Source organism: Ostrinia furnacalis, unplaced genomic scaffold (assembly GCF_004193835.3).
Source record: "Ostrinia furnacalis isolate ACB-3 unplaced genomic scaffold, ASM419383v2 OfSCF0954, whole genome shotgun sequence".
Lineage (NCBI taxonomy): Eukaryota > Metazoa > Arthropoda > Insecta > Lepidoptera > Crambidae > Ostrinia > Ostrinia furnacalis.
In genome coordinates, this window is record NW_021131193.1 from 573,326 (window position 1) to 587,969 (window position 14,644).

Consider the following 14,644-nt stretch of genomic DNA (forward strand, 5'->3'; position numbering starts at 1 on the left):
GCTCGGGGAAATTATTGCAAAGCGGGGAAATCGAGAGAGCTAGGGATGCAATTAAATACGTAATCGATTTTATTTAATGTTTGATCAATTTGTCTGTCTGGAACTCAAGTCGTTGCTTTAGCATATACATACATAGAGTAGAAGTTTTCGCCGTTGTATTTCTTTGAAATCGATTATTGTAAAGACGTCGAATAGTTAGTCGTAAAAGTGTCGTTTTTTAAATCAGTCCAACATGTTAAAATATTTGCAATTTGTTTGCTGAAATTCGATCCTGTCACTGCTACTTCCAGTCCTACTCATGTCAGAAGTACGTAAAACGAATTCTGTCGTTGCCATTTTTCCATGGATAAAATCGATATTCCAAAATCCGATTTATCTGAGTACATTAGGCGCGTCACTATGCGGACCGATGCGGGCCCTGCCACCGGCTGCGGAAATAGGAAAGCTCGGTAATCTTTCCATTTCGCTGGTCTCCTGTTTTCGAGACGCGCTCTTGAAATTTTATCAAATGTTAAGCACATCGGAAATGAAAACCTTCTTCGTATTTTATCAGGTTAAATAAGGTTGTGTTTCGCTTTAACCGCACTTTTTCTTTCGTATACCATATTACTGGCAGAAAAGAAAAAAAAACTTAGAATTTATCTTTTTCATCAGAAACCGTCATACGCCATGGAGTTATAGATACTGGCAGGTTTTGCACGCCTATAAAAATATTAATGTCAAAACTAAAACGCGCGAAAATTACCAGAAAGTTTTCTAAATTCTCTATCAAAATTACATATTTACCTAGTTATTTTTTTGGTATTTATTACTTAAATTGCATTTCAAACTTTGTTAGATCTAAAATCATGTTTTGCCTTAGACTTCATACGAATTCAACTCATTTACGCCCTATACCTTATTATACCTTGACGATAAATGAATTGATATGATATAAAACTCTATTGCAACGACATAATAAATAACATAATTATTGTAAGTATACTTCCACCCCCTAAACTGTTAAGTATTTCAATTTTCTATCAACCGAAATTTCAGCAGTAACTTGTACGTCTTTGGTATTATGCATATTAAAACTTCATAGATATAGAAACGGCTATCCGATTAGGTGGTAATAAATGTATCATTATCTTGGCAGATATAATAACATTTAGGTTTATCGGTTTATTAATCTCACAATAATCATATAGGAAAATTCAGTCCGGTGTGGAGTCGGCCATAGGCCGGTACTCGATTTTTTATTTATTTTCCTGGGGTAAGTACATAGGTTATTTTTGGTATATAAATAAATTAATGATTTATGTATGTTAATAAAGTGAATTAGTGCAGTGATTAAAATACTTACTTCAAACTGTTGATTTGTTAAAGCTATTTATCATTTTCTATGAAAATGTTCAAAATTGATACCCAAAAATTAAACAGTAACCTACTTTCACTGGTCCAGCCGATTGGGAACCAGTTTATTACGAAAAGTTTTATCATACCGTTATAAATGACAGTAAAAATTTTCCGCGATAACTCTTTACTATTTTTTTTAAACCGCTGTTGCGTTTTACTGAACTATTTAAGGTACCAGGAATTACATAAATATTTACTAGGTACCATACCTTAGGTAAATCATCAAGTGACCGTATTTATAGTGTATTTTAATTCAATTTCAGTAGATTACTTTTATTTTTCGAACCATTGCCGATTCATTTACAAAAATTCTACNGAAAATTTTAGTTTTTGAACGTTTGCCGCTAGGGGCGCTGTACAATCCGTCATACATTTAATGTCATTTTTTGACGCGCTCACTAGTGAGCGCATTTGATGTAAACTCACACTAGGCCCTCAGATTTCAAATGCAACGGTTTACTGAAAATTTTAGTTTGGTCCACTGTTTACTTTTTATTTAAATTCTGTGTGATGGCATCGTGTTTCTTAATCATTATTTAATATCAAGAAAAAATTGTGGAGTCAGTTATCCAGATTAAAAACTACTAAAAAAATATCTAATGGGTGCTACCTACTGACTGATGTAATAAAGATGAAATATTGTGGTTTGCAATTAATGAGTAATTAATTTATTTTCTACTCAAAATATTTCTAATACCAGCTACTGAATAAGTCTACTACTTATCTCTATATTACACTTAAAACTCGTACGTATGATTAATTGAAATCTTAATAACATGTACGTAAGTATTTGCAGACATGTCACTATGTTTAAACAGATGGTAATGATGATGGCATTATTTAAGCGAATACAGAACAAAAAGATGTTTCGCATATAAATTACTTATTAGCAAAATATGTATTCAAATGTCGTCATAAGAAAAACCGTATTTGACGGTACTGAAATAAAATGATTTGAAATAATTTGTTTTAGTAGGATTAAGTGGCATGTTTAAAGCTTAAGGACTCTACACACCAAGCCCGGCGGCTTGATGTCGGTGGCTTTACTTCAAAGGAAACATGTCGACAATATTTTTTTTTATGTGACAGGAGGCAAACGAGCAGTCGGATAACTTTACGTGCCACGAACTATTTGACGCTGTCTGTGGGTACAGTCGTCGACATAATATGTTTCCTTTGAAGTAAAGCCACCGACCATCAAGCCGCCGGGCTTGGTGTGTAGAGTCCTTAAGCTTTACTGAAACATGCCACATATTTAACAAGGACGTGTAGCGAACTAATTGGCTACTTTGGGAGTCACGAAGTATTTGACGCTGGCTGTATTTTCTATGACTTTGGACAACTTGTCAAAAGTCGACAACTTATGACGGCGGGTCGCCGGGTTTGGTGTGAAGACTGCATTGGATCCTAGCTAGACAGAACCTTTGTTCTAGAAGGTTCTATCTAATTAGATATGGGAATAGTTTCATCGCATCTTAATGTTTCAGCAGTACAACTATTGTTGAACTATGCTCAACAAGAAAACAGTTTCTTAAGAAGTTGAATTGTTTATTAAAATCTTGCCGGCTCGTCGATAGGTAGTTGGCGCATTTAATTTATAACGCTGCTTCTAGACACAGTATATAAAAGAACAGTCTACTCAATAGCTAAAGTTGTAGCCCTACAAAGGGGAAACAAGTGAAATGTTTCACACACATAGCTAATATAGCTAAAAGATGTGGCTGCAATCTATTTGTAATTAACTAGCTGAACCGGCGAACTTCATACCGCTTTTGAAAATATTTATTAGCCTATTTGCATCAGGCATAGAGTAGAATTCGAATGGTGAAAGGAATTTTGAAATCGGTCCAGTAGTTTCGGAGCCTTATCAATTGAAACAAACGTATAATCAAATCTTTTCTCTTTAAAATATTAGTGTAGAAGAGTGCGGTATCCCAGAAAATGCTCTTATATTCATGTCTTGAATATGTAAAGCTCTTCTGCTTCAGCTGTGACTTCTAGCAATGAATTTTAAATCCACTCAGACGAGGTGGCTGCGTTACGACTCCACAGCAATTTGCTGATCCTGACAAATTTAAGTTTATGAAAAATATTAAAAGCTATGGGCGTAATTCACACGGAGGAAACGAAGTAAAAAAAAATCAGGTATGTCAAAATACAAACCTAGATAAACCCATTTATCGAGGAAGGCTTTAGCCCTATAGCCAATAGGGGATGAGCAGTAAAGAAAAATGATGTAGAAACGGGAACTATTTTTATGCGTAGGTACTTAGTCGCAGGCACGGCTAGTATGTATTTTTGTAGTTATGTGAACTGTGAAGATATTAAAAATATCGGCCATGATTCAGTTAACGTGTGCAATTATCTTTTGTTGCTTTATCACGTTCCTACCAATTCTAATCTTTGATAAAATATAAAATAATTATTCGATCTGATTACAATCTTTAAGGAAAATCGGTAAGGACGGCAATTAGTTCTCAAATTAATAACAGCTTAATTGATTCGATTTTCCACAGCATAATCGAGTTGCATTGAATAATCGAGTTGCATTCAGTGTCAATCAACCGTGATCGAGAGAAGAGAGACGATGCTGCAGTGATTTCACTTACGGGTCAATGGCAAGCCAACGGGCACAAGGTCTTTGGATGACATTATAATAGTGCACCTGTTTGAAAACAATGCAGACTAAAGAAAATTATGTTTTAGATATGATATCGAAAAATAAGACAGAATCGAAAAAAACAAAATGGTTAACTGGGATAAAAAACTACACATTTTTATTATTATTTGTAATTATTAACTGAAACATGTTACACAGCAATTATGAAAGCCAAATCAGAAATGTACTCTTAATTTAAGTTTGTAATTTATTAGATAAATACATATATATCGAAGAAACAAACCAGAAGAAAGTAGAGTCGAATCGTTAGTGGCTCGCGATTGTCACTTAAAAGCAACTGTAAATAATTAACTATTTACTTGAATATACGTAGAGTTGTAACTTGCAGTGTTTGGCCCAGCACATAAAAACAGTTGACACATGTTTCCCTGACTTTTGCATAAATAATGTGAAGGAACTCTATCGCAATATTTTATTCAAGGTTGCGTGAGTGATAAGCATAAGTTTGTGTTGTTACTCGTTTGCCTAATTAGTCAGTTCTGTCTGCATTCTCCATTTTGTTTACAAACTTTTGTTTATAAACTTAACTACCTCTCTTTGTAGTTTTGACTGTATTTTATTTAAATACTAATTTAAAACATTGAAATCCAATAGAAAATACGAATCTACATTCCAGTTAACAAATATTTCGTTTCCCTTTTATAGAAACAGATGTCAAAGACTTAAAATAAGTAAAGAAATAAACACTTCCAGTTTAGTTAAGAATGAACCAGTATCTTCTTAATTTTGTACTTTAATTAATTTTGGGAGACAGTCCCGAACTTTTAGACAATAATAAACACCGTTCGATTGAAGGGGAAGTATTTTAGTTTGGTTTGGTTATTTTTAAATGCTTTTAGTGGCCATTTATGGTGATGGGCACTTAAACGATTTTAACATTAGAATATTATTATTATCTTTCAATAAGGAAAGACTTACAGATGTTTATTACAAGTGAAAATAAATGTTTAGGTCCAAAAGGTTCAAAACTAAATAATGACTGGAAAATGTGATAAAGGAGGATAAATCTGAGATTATCCTCGACTGTTAGCATAGATCGCCTTCCTGCAACTTTTTGTATACTATAAATAAAATAACAGGCAGATTAATCATGGTCCATACAGTTTAACAGTTACGCATTCAGCGTGACAAACAAATGCTATTGCTTGTTTTGGTAACGACATTCTTAGCCAAACAAAGCAGATACATGTAACAGTGATGTAACACTCCACTGAACTAGAAAGTGTACTCGTAAGTGCTGACAATACGAAGGATTGCGTTTGTGATTAATATTAATTCCAGGCACACTGCGGATCGTGATCGAGAGTCGAATGAGCGAGTTGACGCGAAGTCCGCGCGGAATGTGGACAAATTGGACGATGTTATACGATTAAAGGATTTGCCACACTGGATGCGTTCTGCGGTTGGGTCAGGCTAAGAACTCACGGCGCGATTTTCACCCGCGCCCGCGGCGGTTTTATTTCAAAACACACGGGAGCGGATAAATTTGCGCGGTATTCGCGCTAAGTCACTGGTACAAAATGGTCGCCCGAGCGGGCGAAAATCGCCGAGCGGGACCCGCAATCCGCATACAACCGCGCCCGCTGCGGGCCGAAACCCGCAACCGCCGCGGGTGCGGGTGAAAATCGCGCCATGAGTTCTTAGCCTCAAAGTGAACGTAGTCAGCAATTTGTATTGATTCGATCTGACCGTGTGGGCACAGAGCAAAGAACGCAAACCGCACCGTTGACAGATTGTCTTGCCCGGACCGCTGACCGATTGACCTTGACCAACAATGTTGTTCAATTATTATAGAGGCTGCGTTTACTTTGACCTGACCGCAGACCGCATATACTTAATAGACTCTACACACCAATCTAAATCTTGAAAAAAATCCCTCCGACAGCCCGGCGTTTTGGTGTCGGCGGCTTTATTTCAAAAGAATTACATCGACGACTTGTACTTTCTATGACTTTTGACAACATGTCAATGTCGATGACTCATCTTAGCGGGTCGGTCGCGGCAGGTTTGGTGTGTAGACTGCTTTACAATTATACGGATTATTATTGTTTTGTAGTCTTCTGATCAAAAGACTAGATGATTTGTGATTTATTATTTACTGTCTTCTTCTGAACAAATGACTAGAGTGAGGAATAAAGTGTCAATTTCTTATTCAGGAACAAGTACAAGTTTCCATTTTGTATTGTGTTATCATTTTCAAATTTCGTTAAGTACTGAGAGGGTATTATTTTAAACATTTGTTTGAGAGCACAATTATTAAATCCGACCCCGGGCGCTGACAAGATTGTAAAATATTTTCAAAGAGAGTAATTTAATACAAAGCTACATATTTGCCACAGCATTACGATCCTGTTGCAGTAAAACAGGGCAACGGATCTCAAAAGATACTGCTTTCTCTCATGTCCGTAATTTGCTGTAACCCACCATTTTCCTCATTTAGGACGTGTGTTTTTTCTCACCACGCCTACGCCACGTAGGCCTAAACATACATAATCTACAACGATTTATCAACCGAAAATAGCAGGGGAAATATTTCTCATTACTATTTTTATCTTACTTCTTTATTAACTTCCCAACGCGTCTTCTAAAACTTTTTAGTCAACCTACTGTTATAGCTTGACCGGCAGTAAAAACCCAACCAGTGAAGGTCAAGTTTATTATTAGACCTGCAGCGAAATTAATCAGACGAACATAGGAGGAGTTCGAAGTTAAGGTTCGACTTCCCTCCAGTGCAAAGAGGATGACAGGTGACTAATCAATTATGGGGACCTATCTTGTGAAATATTAGCTACCTGCCAATAATATTTATTCAGTCAACCATTAATTGAGTCGTTCTAGAGTGTATTAACTAATTACTATGATACGTATAGATAGGTACAGCATGTATGGATGACCCCTCCCTCCGGCATTCCCCTTATCACAATGCGCCCTGTTAATTAGGGAACACTCATTTATTCATTAGCTCAGCGTTACGACAAAGGACACGGCTCTAAGCTCCTAATGATATAACTCGACTCTTGATCTATTTTCGACCGCGGTCGAAACAAATGAGGAGATCTGTAAAACATGCTATAAACGTACGCTGACATAACCAGACGGACCGGCTTTGGCAAGCTGGAGTGGCAAAGAGCAGGGCACATAGTATGCATATCTGACGACGGATGGGGCAGCAAGGTTCTGGAGTGGAGGAACCGGAAGACGCAGCGTGTGACGTCTACCCATAAGGTGGACCAACGATCTCATAAAGGTAGTAGGAAGTCGCTGGATGCTGGCCGCTACCAACCGGGCGATTTGGAAGTCATTGGAGAGGGAATAGCAGTGGACGTTCTGTGGCTGAAATGATGATATTGTCCGTAATTTGAAATGTAGTCTTATAATCTTGTTTGCTTATGGAAATACGCTTTTATTTCCCTGAAATCACAATCTGGCAGCCGATTTTGAACCTTAAAATAACTAAGTTGTTTTATTTTGTGCTTTCAAAACATCGAGCAATAAAACTCGGTCGATTAGCTATCGAATATGATATTAAGACTGAATATTCTAATCAATGGAAAGCGTTTATAAGCATTATTCACAGTTGTTTCTATTAAGACAAAAAAAATTACATGATTATACTTCTTGCTGAGCGAAATGGCAAACTTGCCGTAACTTCTGTCCTTTCTCCATATATAGTTTAATATTAAAGGTTGTTGACAAATGTTCGCAAGACCTAATAAGAATTCTGTCAATCTTGCTCGTTAAGTAGCAGGGACGTTTATTATTTTAACATAGCACCACTAGGTATTCCTATTGTCTACAGTCACCGTCTTTAATCTATTCTATCGGGGTTGAGCGTGATTAGATTCTGCTGATACCCGCTAACGTATGCGAGTGAAGTCGCTGAGATTATCATGTTGACTGTGAACTACTTAAGCTTCGACCAAACCAACGCGTACAGCTCGCGTGCGCGATGGCGATCAAAATCAAAATCAAAAATATTTTATTCAATTTAGACCACTAAGTGGCACTTATTAACGTCAAAATATAGTAAATAAAAAAAAAGGTAGCCCTTATCTTTTGGGTCCTACCAGCGCTTCCAGATAAACATATGGCAAGTGCTGAGAAGAAACGCCATCGGAGGAACAAACCACTAATTGCCAGTAATTATCTAACGGTAAGAATAACCGAATTCAAGTAGGTACATCAAATAAATGTGCAGACTGAACTGACCACGCATCCTTGTCATCAAATAGTTTCGATCAGATGTCGTGTATGAATTTGTAGCGATGAGCTCACATTCACATTCAACGCGTCCGCCCGCGTTCTGTCATTGGTCGCGACGATCTATGCACGCGCAGTGATCGCCACCGCTATCGCCGACGCGATCTGCACGCGTTGGTTTGATTAATCTATTACAAATACAAAAGATGTAGTGTTTCATTTGATTTATTACCAACGTTTCATGTTAGTAGCCCTATTGTCTGAAGATGAATCGCTTTGTCTCAAAACTAATAAGAGTAGCAAGAAGCAACTTGTATAAGTCACTCCATCACATGTTCTATTTAGCCATTAGGTAAAAATACATAATACGTCATATATTCAAACAGAACATGACTTTTTTTAGCAGAGCATACAGGCCGCTACTACCAACCGTGCAATGTGGAAGTCATTAGGGGAGGCTTATGTTCAGCAGTGGACGTCCTGTGGCTGAAATGAATGCTTTAGAACAGCGAATTTATAAACTTATCATTGTCATTAATTCATGACATGTAAGTAAATAATTGTATTATATTCGTGTTAAAATTATGAACTATAAAGTATTTTTATAATTAATTTTAAACAAATTAGCTCCTAATTGGTTTACAAGCAAAAAACAGCATTGTAGAAAAAGTCTTCCTGAAATTTTCAGTTGTTTATTTTCGACGGCTGTTTCTGCGAAACCGTTTTTTATTTCGTAATAATTACTCGGGGATAAGAAACGGATCGTTGTCTTCACCTTAATTTCTTTTTGGTTTCTTACTGAATACCTAATACCGTGCGTCCGTGCCCCCGCCAAGACGAGCCAAACGAAGCGCAATGGCACTACCTAAGAGCCAAAGCGCACAATGCGTTGCGGCCGCGATGCGACGCCGGAGCGGTGTTACTTCGTCGTGTAAGGTTCGGCCAAACCAACGCGATCAGCCTTGCGTACGCGAAGCGATGTCGATCAATGCGTTTAAGTCTGATCGCCATCGCCATCGCCATCGTGTAGGCCGGCTACGCATGCTTTGGTTTGACCGAGCTTTCATAGAAAAAACGCTATGCTCTAACCGTGGCGCGCACACAAGTGGTTAAGCGCCGCAATGCTTCGTGTGCTTTGGCTCTTACTTTTCACGAAAGCTTCGTCGTTTTTCAATCCTCACATAGGGTTTTGGATTATTGGCAATTTCGCTACCGTCACATGGGCGTAAGGTTAAAAAATATTGCCTGTTCATAACTTTTCTATTATTAGGTACAATACTTACTCGTAGTTATTGTAGTAACGAAAATTAGAATAAGATATAAGCGAAAGCCACATATTTTAACCAAGGCGTGAATTTGTAAAGTCAGAGCTTGTAGAGTTAGTAGCTTGGCTCTACCTGAGATCTGATTACTTTTTGTCAGTGCTAGCCAAGAACCTGAACTGTATTGTACCATTCGCAAGAACGTTACATTACATAGAAATGCTCTAGTCTATACTTACTTTTAAGGGAGAGTTAGGTACTTCCAGCAGTGGACTGCCTAACTACGACGTGTTGTGTAGCTTCAGTAAATAAAGCACTCTAATAAGCTAGATGCAAGTTTATAAATTGCTTTAAAACACGCTTCAATTAATTTTGGCTCGTAAAAGACGGGATTTAAAAAGCAGCCAAACGTCAATAAGGGAGAGCACCCGGCTGTTAAGTTCGAGTGTTCTTGTAGAAAATTATGGCTCGGGGAAATTATTGCAAAGCGGGGAAATCGAGAGAGCTAGGGATGCAATTAAATACGTAATCGATTTTATTTAATGTTTGATCAATTTGTCTGTCTGGCACTCAAGTCGTTGCTTTAGCATATAGAGCAGGAGTTTTCGCCGTTTGTATTTGGTTGAAATCGATTACTGTAAAGACGTCGAATAGTTAGTCGTAAAAGTGTCGTTTTATAAATTAGTCAAACATGTTAAAATATTTGCAATTTGTTTGCCGAAATTCGATCCTGACACTACCCTATTCTAGTCCTACTCATGTCACAAGTACGTAAAACGAATTCTGTCGTTGCCATTTTTCCATGGATAAAATCGATATTCCAAAATCCGATTTATCTGAGCACATTAGGCGCGTCACTATGCGGACCGATGCGGGCCCTGCCACCGGCTGCGGAAATAGGAAAGCTCGGTAATCTTTCCATTTCACTGCTCTCCTGTTTACGGGACGCGCTCTTGAAATTTTATCAAATGTTAAGCACATCGGAAATGAAAACCTTCTTCGTATTTTATCAGGTTAAATAAGGTTTCGCTTCAACCGCACTTTTTCTTTCGTATACCACGATATTACTGGCAGAATAGAAAAAAAACAAATATTTTTATTTTTTCATTATAAACCGCCATGCGCTATGGAGTTTAAATATACTGGCAGGTAATAAACTTGCACGTTACGCCTTTAAAAATATTAACGTCAAAACTAAAACGCGCGAAAGTTATCACAATGTTTTCTAAATTCTCAACCAAAGTTACTTACGTAGTTTTTTTTGGTATTTATTACTTAGTCAAACTTTATTAAACCTAATCATGTTTTGCCTTTAAATTCAAATAATTTACGCCTTATACCTTATTATACCTTGACAATAAATGAATTGATATGATATAAAACTCTATTGCAACGACATAATAATAACATAAATATTGTAAGTATACTTCCATCCCCTAAACTGTTAAGTATTTCAATTTTCTATCAACCGAAATATTTCAGCAGTAACTTGTACGTCTTTGGTATTATGCATATTAAAACTTCATAGATATAGAAACTGCTATCCGATTAGGTGGTAATAAATGTATTATTATCTTGGCAGATATAATAACATTTAGGTTTATCAGATTATTAATCTCACAATAATCATATAGGAAAATTCAGTCCGGTGTGGAGTCGGCCATAGGCCGGTACTCGATTTTTTTATTTATTTTCCTGGGGTAAGTACATAGGTTATTTTTGGTATATAAATAAATTAATTATTTATGTATGTTAATAAAGTGAATTAGTGCAGTGATTAAAATACTTACTTCAAACTGTTGATTTGTTGAAGCTATTTATCATTTTCTATGAAAATGTTCAAAATTGATACCCAAAAATTAAACAGTAACTAACCTACTTTCACTGGTCCAGCCGATTGGGAACCAGTTTATTACGAAAAGTTTTATCATACCGTTATAAATGACAGTAAAAATTTTCCGCGATAACTCTTTACTATTTTTTTTTAAACCGCTGTTGCGTTTTACTGAACTATTTAAGGTACCAGGAATTACATAAATATTTACTAGGTACCATACCTTAGGTAAATCATCAAGTGACCGTATTTATAGTGTATTTTAATTCAATTTCAGTAGATTATTTTATTTTTCGAACCATTGCCGATTCATTTACAAAAATTCTACGGCAATAATGATATAGTAATTATTTTATTGTCACACATTTTTTACAGATAACTTGCGTTTTGATAAGATATCGAGCAATAATTATGCAGATTAAAATTATTGTATCTATTATCGAACTGATATCAGTTGAACTCCCAAATAAAGTGCCTACTCGTTGAATTCTGAGTTGACCTCGATTTTGTTGGTAAAAACAGTTTTCATGGTTCATCATCATCATTAACATCACATCAGCCATAGGTCATCCACTGCTGAACATAGGCCTCCCCCGATGACTTCCAGATTGACCGGCTGGTAGCGGTTTTCATGGTTATAATACTTTAATGTAGGTGCTTTTCTTTTATAGTCACCAACTAGTATCTTAAGAAGTCATTAAAGTGTAAAAAAAAGATTAGTTATTAAGCCTAAACGATATTTATTTTGCGCCTGAAGTTTTTGTCGTACAATCAACGTCAATCGCGTTGAATTCAGAGATTGCAAACCCCTTTGCAAGTGCCCTTTTAGGCACCCACTGGGCCCGTGTTAGCGACAAATGCAACTGGGCCCGGCCGGTTTGGAAAACATACCGGGTTACAATCTCTAGCAGGAATTTCCGGGCCCAGTGGGTGCTTAAAAGGGCACCTGGCCCGGGCTGGCCCGGTTTGAAATCTCTAGTTGAATTCTCAAATAATGCAACGCGAAAGTTTGATTAAAAGTAATTATGAATACTTTGTTTCAGGTGATAGACAAAAGTCATCATGGCTCAGGATAATAGTAACTCTACGATGGAGATGGGCACCAGTGACCAGGTAAGGTATTCTATGTTACACCTTTGTTAGCAGCCAAGTGTTAATTTAGCTATTGCATTAGGGTTCAGATACTTCCTTCTACATATTATCTATGCTCTAGGCTTTTTTCGAATTTTTTTATGGGACAAGAGGCAAACGAGCAGACGGATCATCTGTAGGTAAATGATTACCGTCACCTATAGACAGACACTGGTAGGCCCGGTGGCGTTACAGGTGCGTTGCCGGCCTTTGAGAAGTAAAATATACGCTGCTCTCTTCTTGAAAGATTGTAGGTCGTATCGGTCCGGAAATACCGCAGATGACAGTTCATTCCACAGTACAAAGAAAAGTAGTCTATGTGCTTTGATTTAGTTGCGGATGACAAAAATATAAGGAAATACTTTTAAGTCTCTCTATCAGTGTAAAAGTCAGCAAAATTAAATTTTCATTTATACGTAAATTCCCACTTGTTTACGTATTCGATTGAATGAGAATTAAATAATACTTACATACCTATCTATATTTTATCTATAAAAGCGAAAGGTCATTGATTAACTGACTGACTAACTCACTGACTCATCACGAAATCTCAGAAACTACAAGTGCTAGGAGTCTCAAATTTTCAATGGGGGTTCCTTTTAGAACGTAGGTGCTCACTAAGACGGGATTTTGTAAAATTCAACCCTAACGGGGTAAAACTGGGTCCACGCGTACGAAGTCGCGGGCGGCCGCTAGTAAAAATATTTAGTAACACTAACAAACTTTGTAATGTCTCTTAAAATGGAATTTAAAGACATACTGCGTATGATATTCACTTGCTTCCGATATTATTGTCTTGTCGTGGTGTCACTAAAAATAATAAAATAATATGAGGTGTCTTTTGTTTTAGTTTTCATTTTTCCGAGTAGTACATATGACATGACAATGAAATATGGAATACGAAAACAAATGACAGTGCGAGTATCTTCAAACAATACCTAATACATAAATTTATGTCTCAAGTAACGTATCATAGTTATCGAATCAGGTAAATAGAGTTTTATTCAAGGAAAAAGAAAATGGCTTGTTTTACATAATGATAAGTGAGTATTAAGTAGATATTATTATATTGGTTTAAAACATATTATACTTTGTACTACTTGTGTATAGTCCGCGCCATTAGAGACTGGCAATAAAAAGAAAATATTCTTTATTTGTTTTGACCTATAAGATATACCTATCAGTAAAGTTCAAAATAGTGGCATTAATTCTGCCACCACTAGGTAAAGGCTTAAACCGTTCACAAATGTAACGGCTACCTTTGCCGAATATTAAAATTGGCCTTGAACACTTTTTGTTTTTTTTTGTTTATAAGTCCACGCTTGTTAGCTCTACTGTTTAATCAAGTCCTTATTAACTGTGGAATAAAGTTTAAAATAAATTGAGCATTGTTACTCTTACGAGGTCTTTAATATTCGAAGTATTTATTAAATCGTATCCGAGGAAAAATAACAGTTTCGGACTAAAAGGTCCAGAGTTATGTTGCCATCAGATTTGGCTTTGATATTGGCCAAAAATACGGATTTTACACTACAAAGTCAATTATTGTGAGTACAAAAACATAGTTTTTAGAGGGAAATGTAATAATTTTATTAAACAAACCACTAGTTATCACTTAGATCACAACAGAAAAGTGAAACTAATATTCTAACCAGAGCACTCGTGTCAATAACTTGATAATGTTATCGGAGTTTGATAACCCTGAATTACTCGTACTCGAGAAAAAATCCTAATCAGAAGAAAACGGGATTCACCGATGATACTGGATTCACTTAGCGAGTATTGTTCCTGGCGGTCGGACTTGTGAATGATGGATTAAGTGAAAAGGAGAGTGCTGTGAAGTGTTGGAGTGAAAACGGTGTGAGTGAATGAATTTAGGATTTAGAAAAATAAACGCGGTGGATCAGAACCTTAATTTGGATGGAATTGATACCTAATGTAGAGGGTAAAGTTGTGAATTTTGTATGTTTGGAAATAATTTGTTTTTGAGCTTGGATGTGAAGAACTAATAGGTAATGTTTAATATCATTAAGGTTGAATTAGATTATCGACAGAATTCGATAAATTATCCTAAAAAGTCGAACATTCTGTTAGCGTTTTAACAAAAAAAAAGTAAAATAACTGGTATTTGAGATATGT

The 14,644-nt window shown here is 36.4% G+C and overlaps 1 protein-coding gene across 7 annotated transcripts in view; it reads left to right on the forward strand.

Annotated features, from left to right (window-relative positions):
• The window catches only part of LOC114350679 (venom dipeptidyl peptidase 4), a 64,223-nt gene that overhangs the window by 24,899 nt on the left and 24,680 nt on the right, over positions 1-14,644 (forward strand). For 2 of the 7 annotated variants that reach the window (XM_028301567.1, XM_028301573.1), the window contains exons 1-2: positions 11,158-11,240; positions 12,418-12,487. In XM_028301567.1, the coding sequence (XP_028157368.1) occupies positions 12,437-12,487 (51 nt within the window). In that variant the 5' untranslated portion in view covers positions 11,158-11,240; positions 12,418-12,436. The other 5 variants (XM_028301569.1, XM_028301572.1, XM_028301570.1 and 2 more) reach the window with 5 other exon arrangements.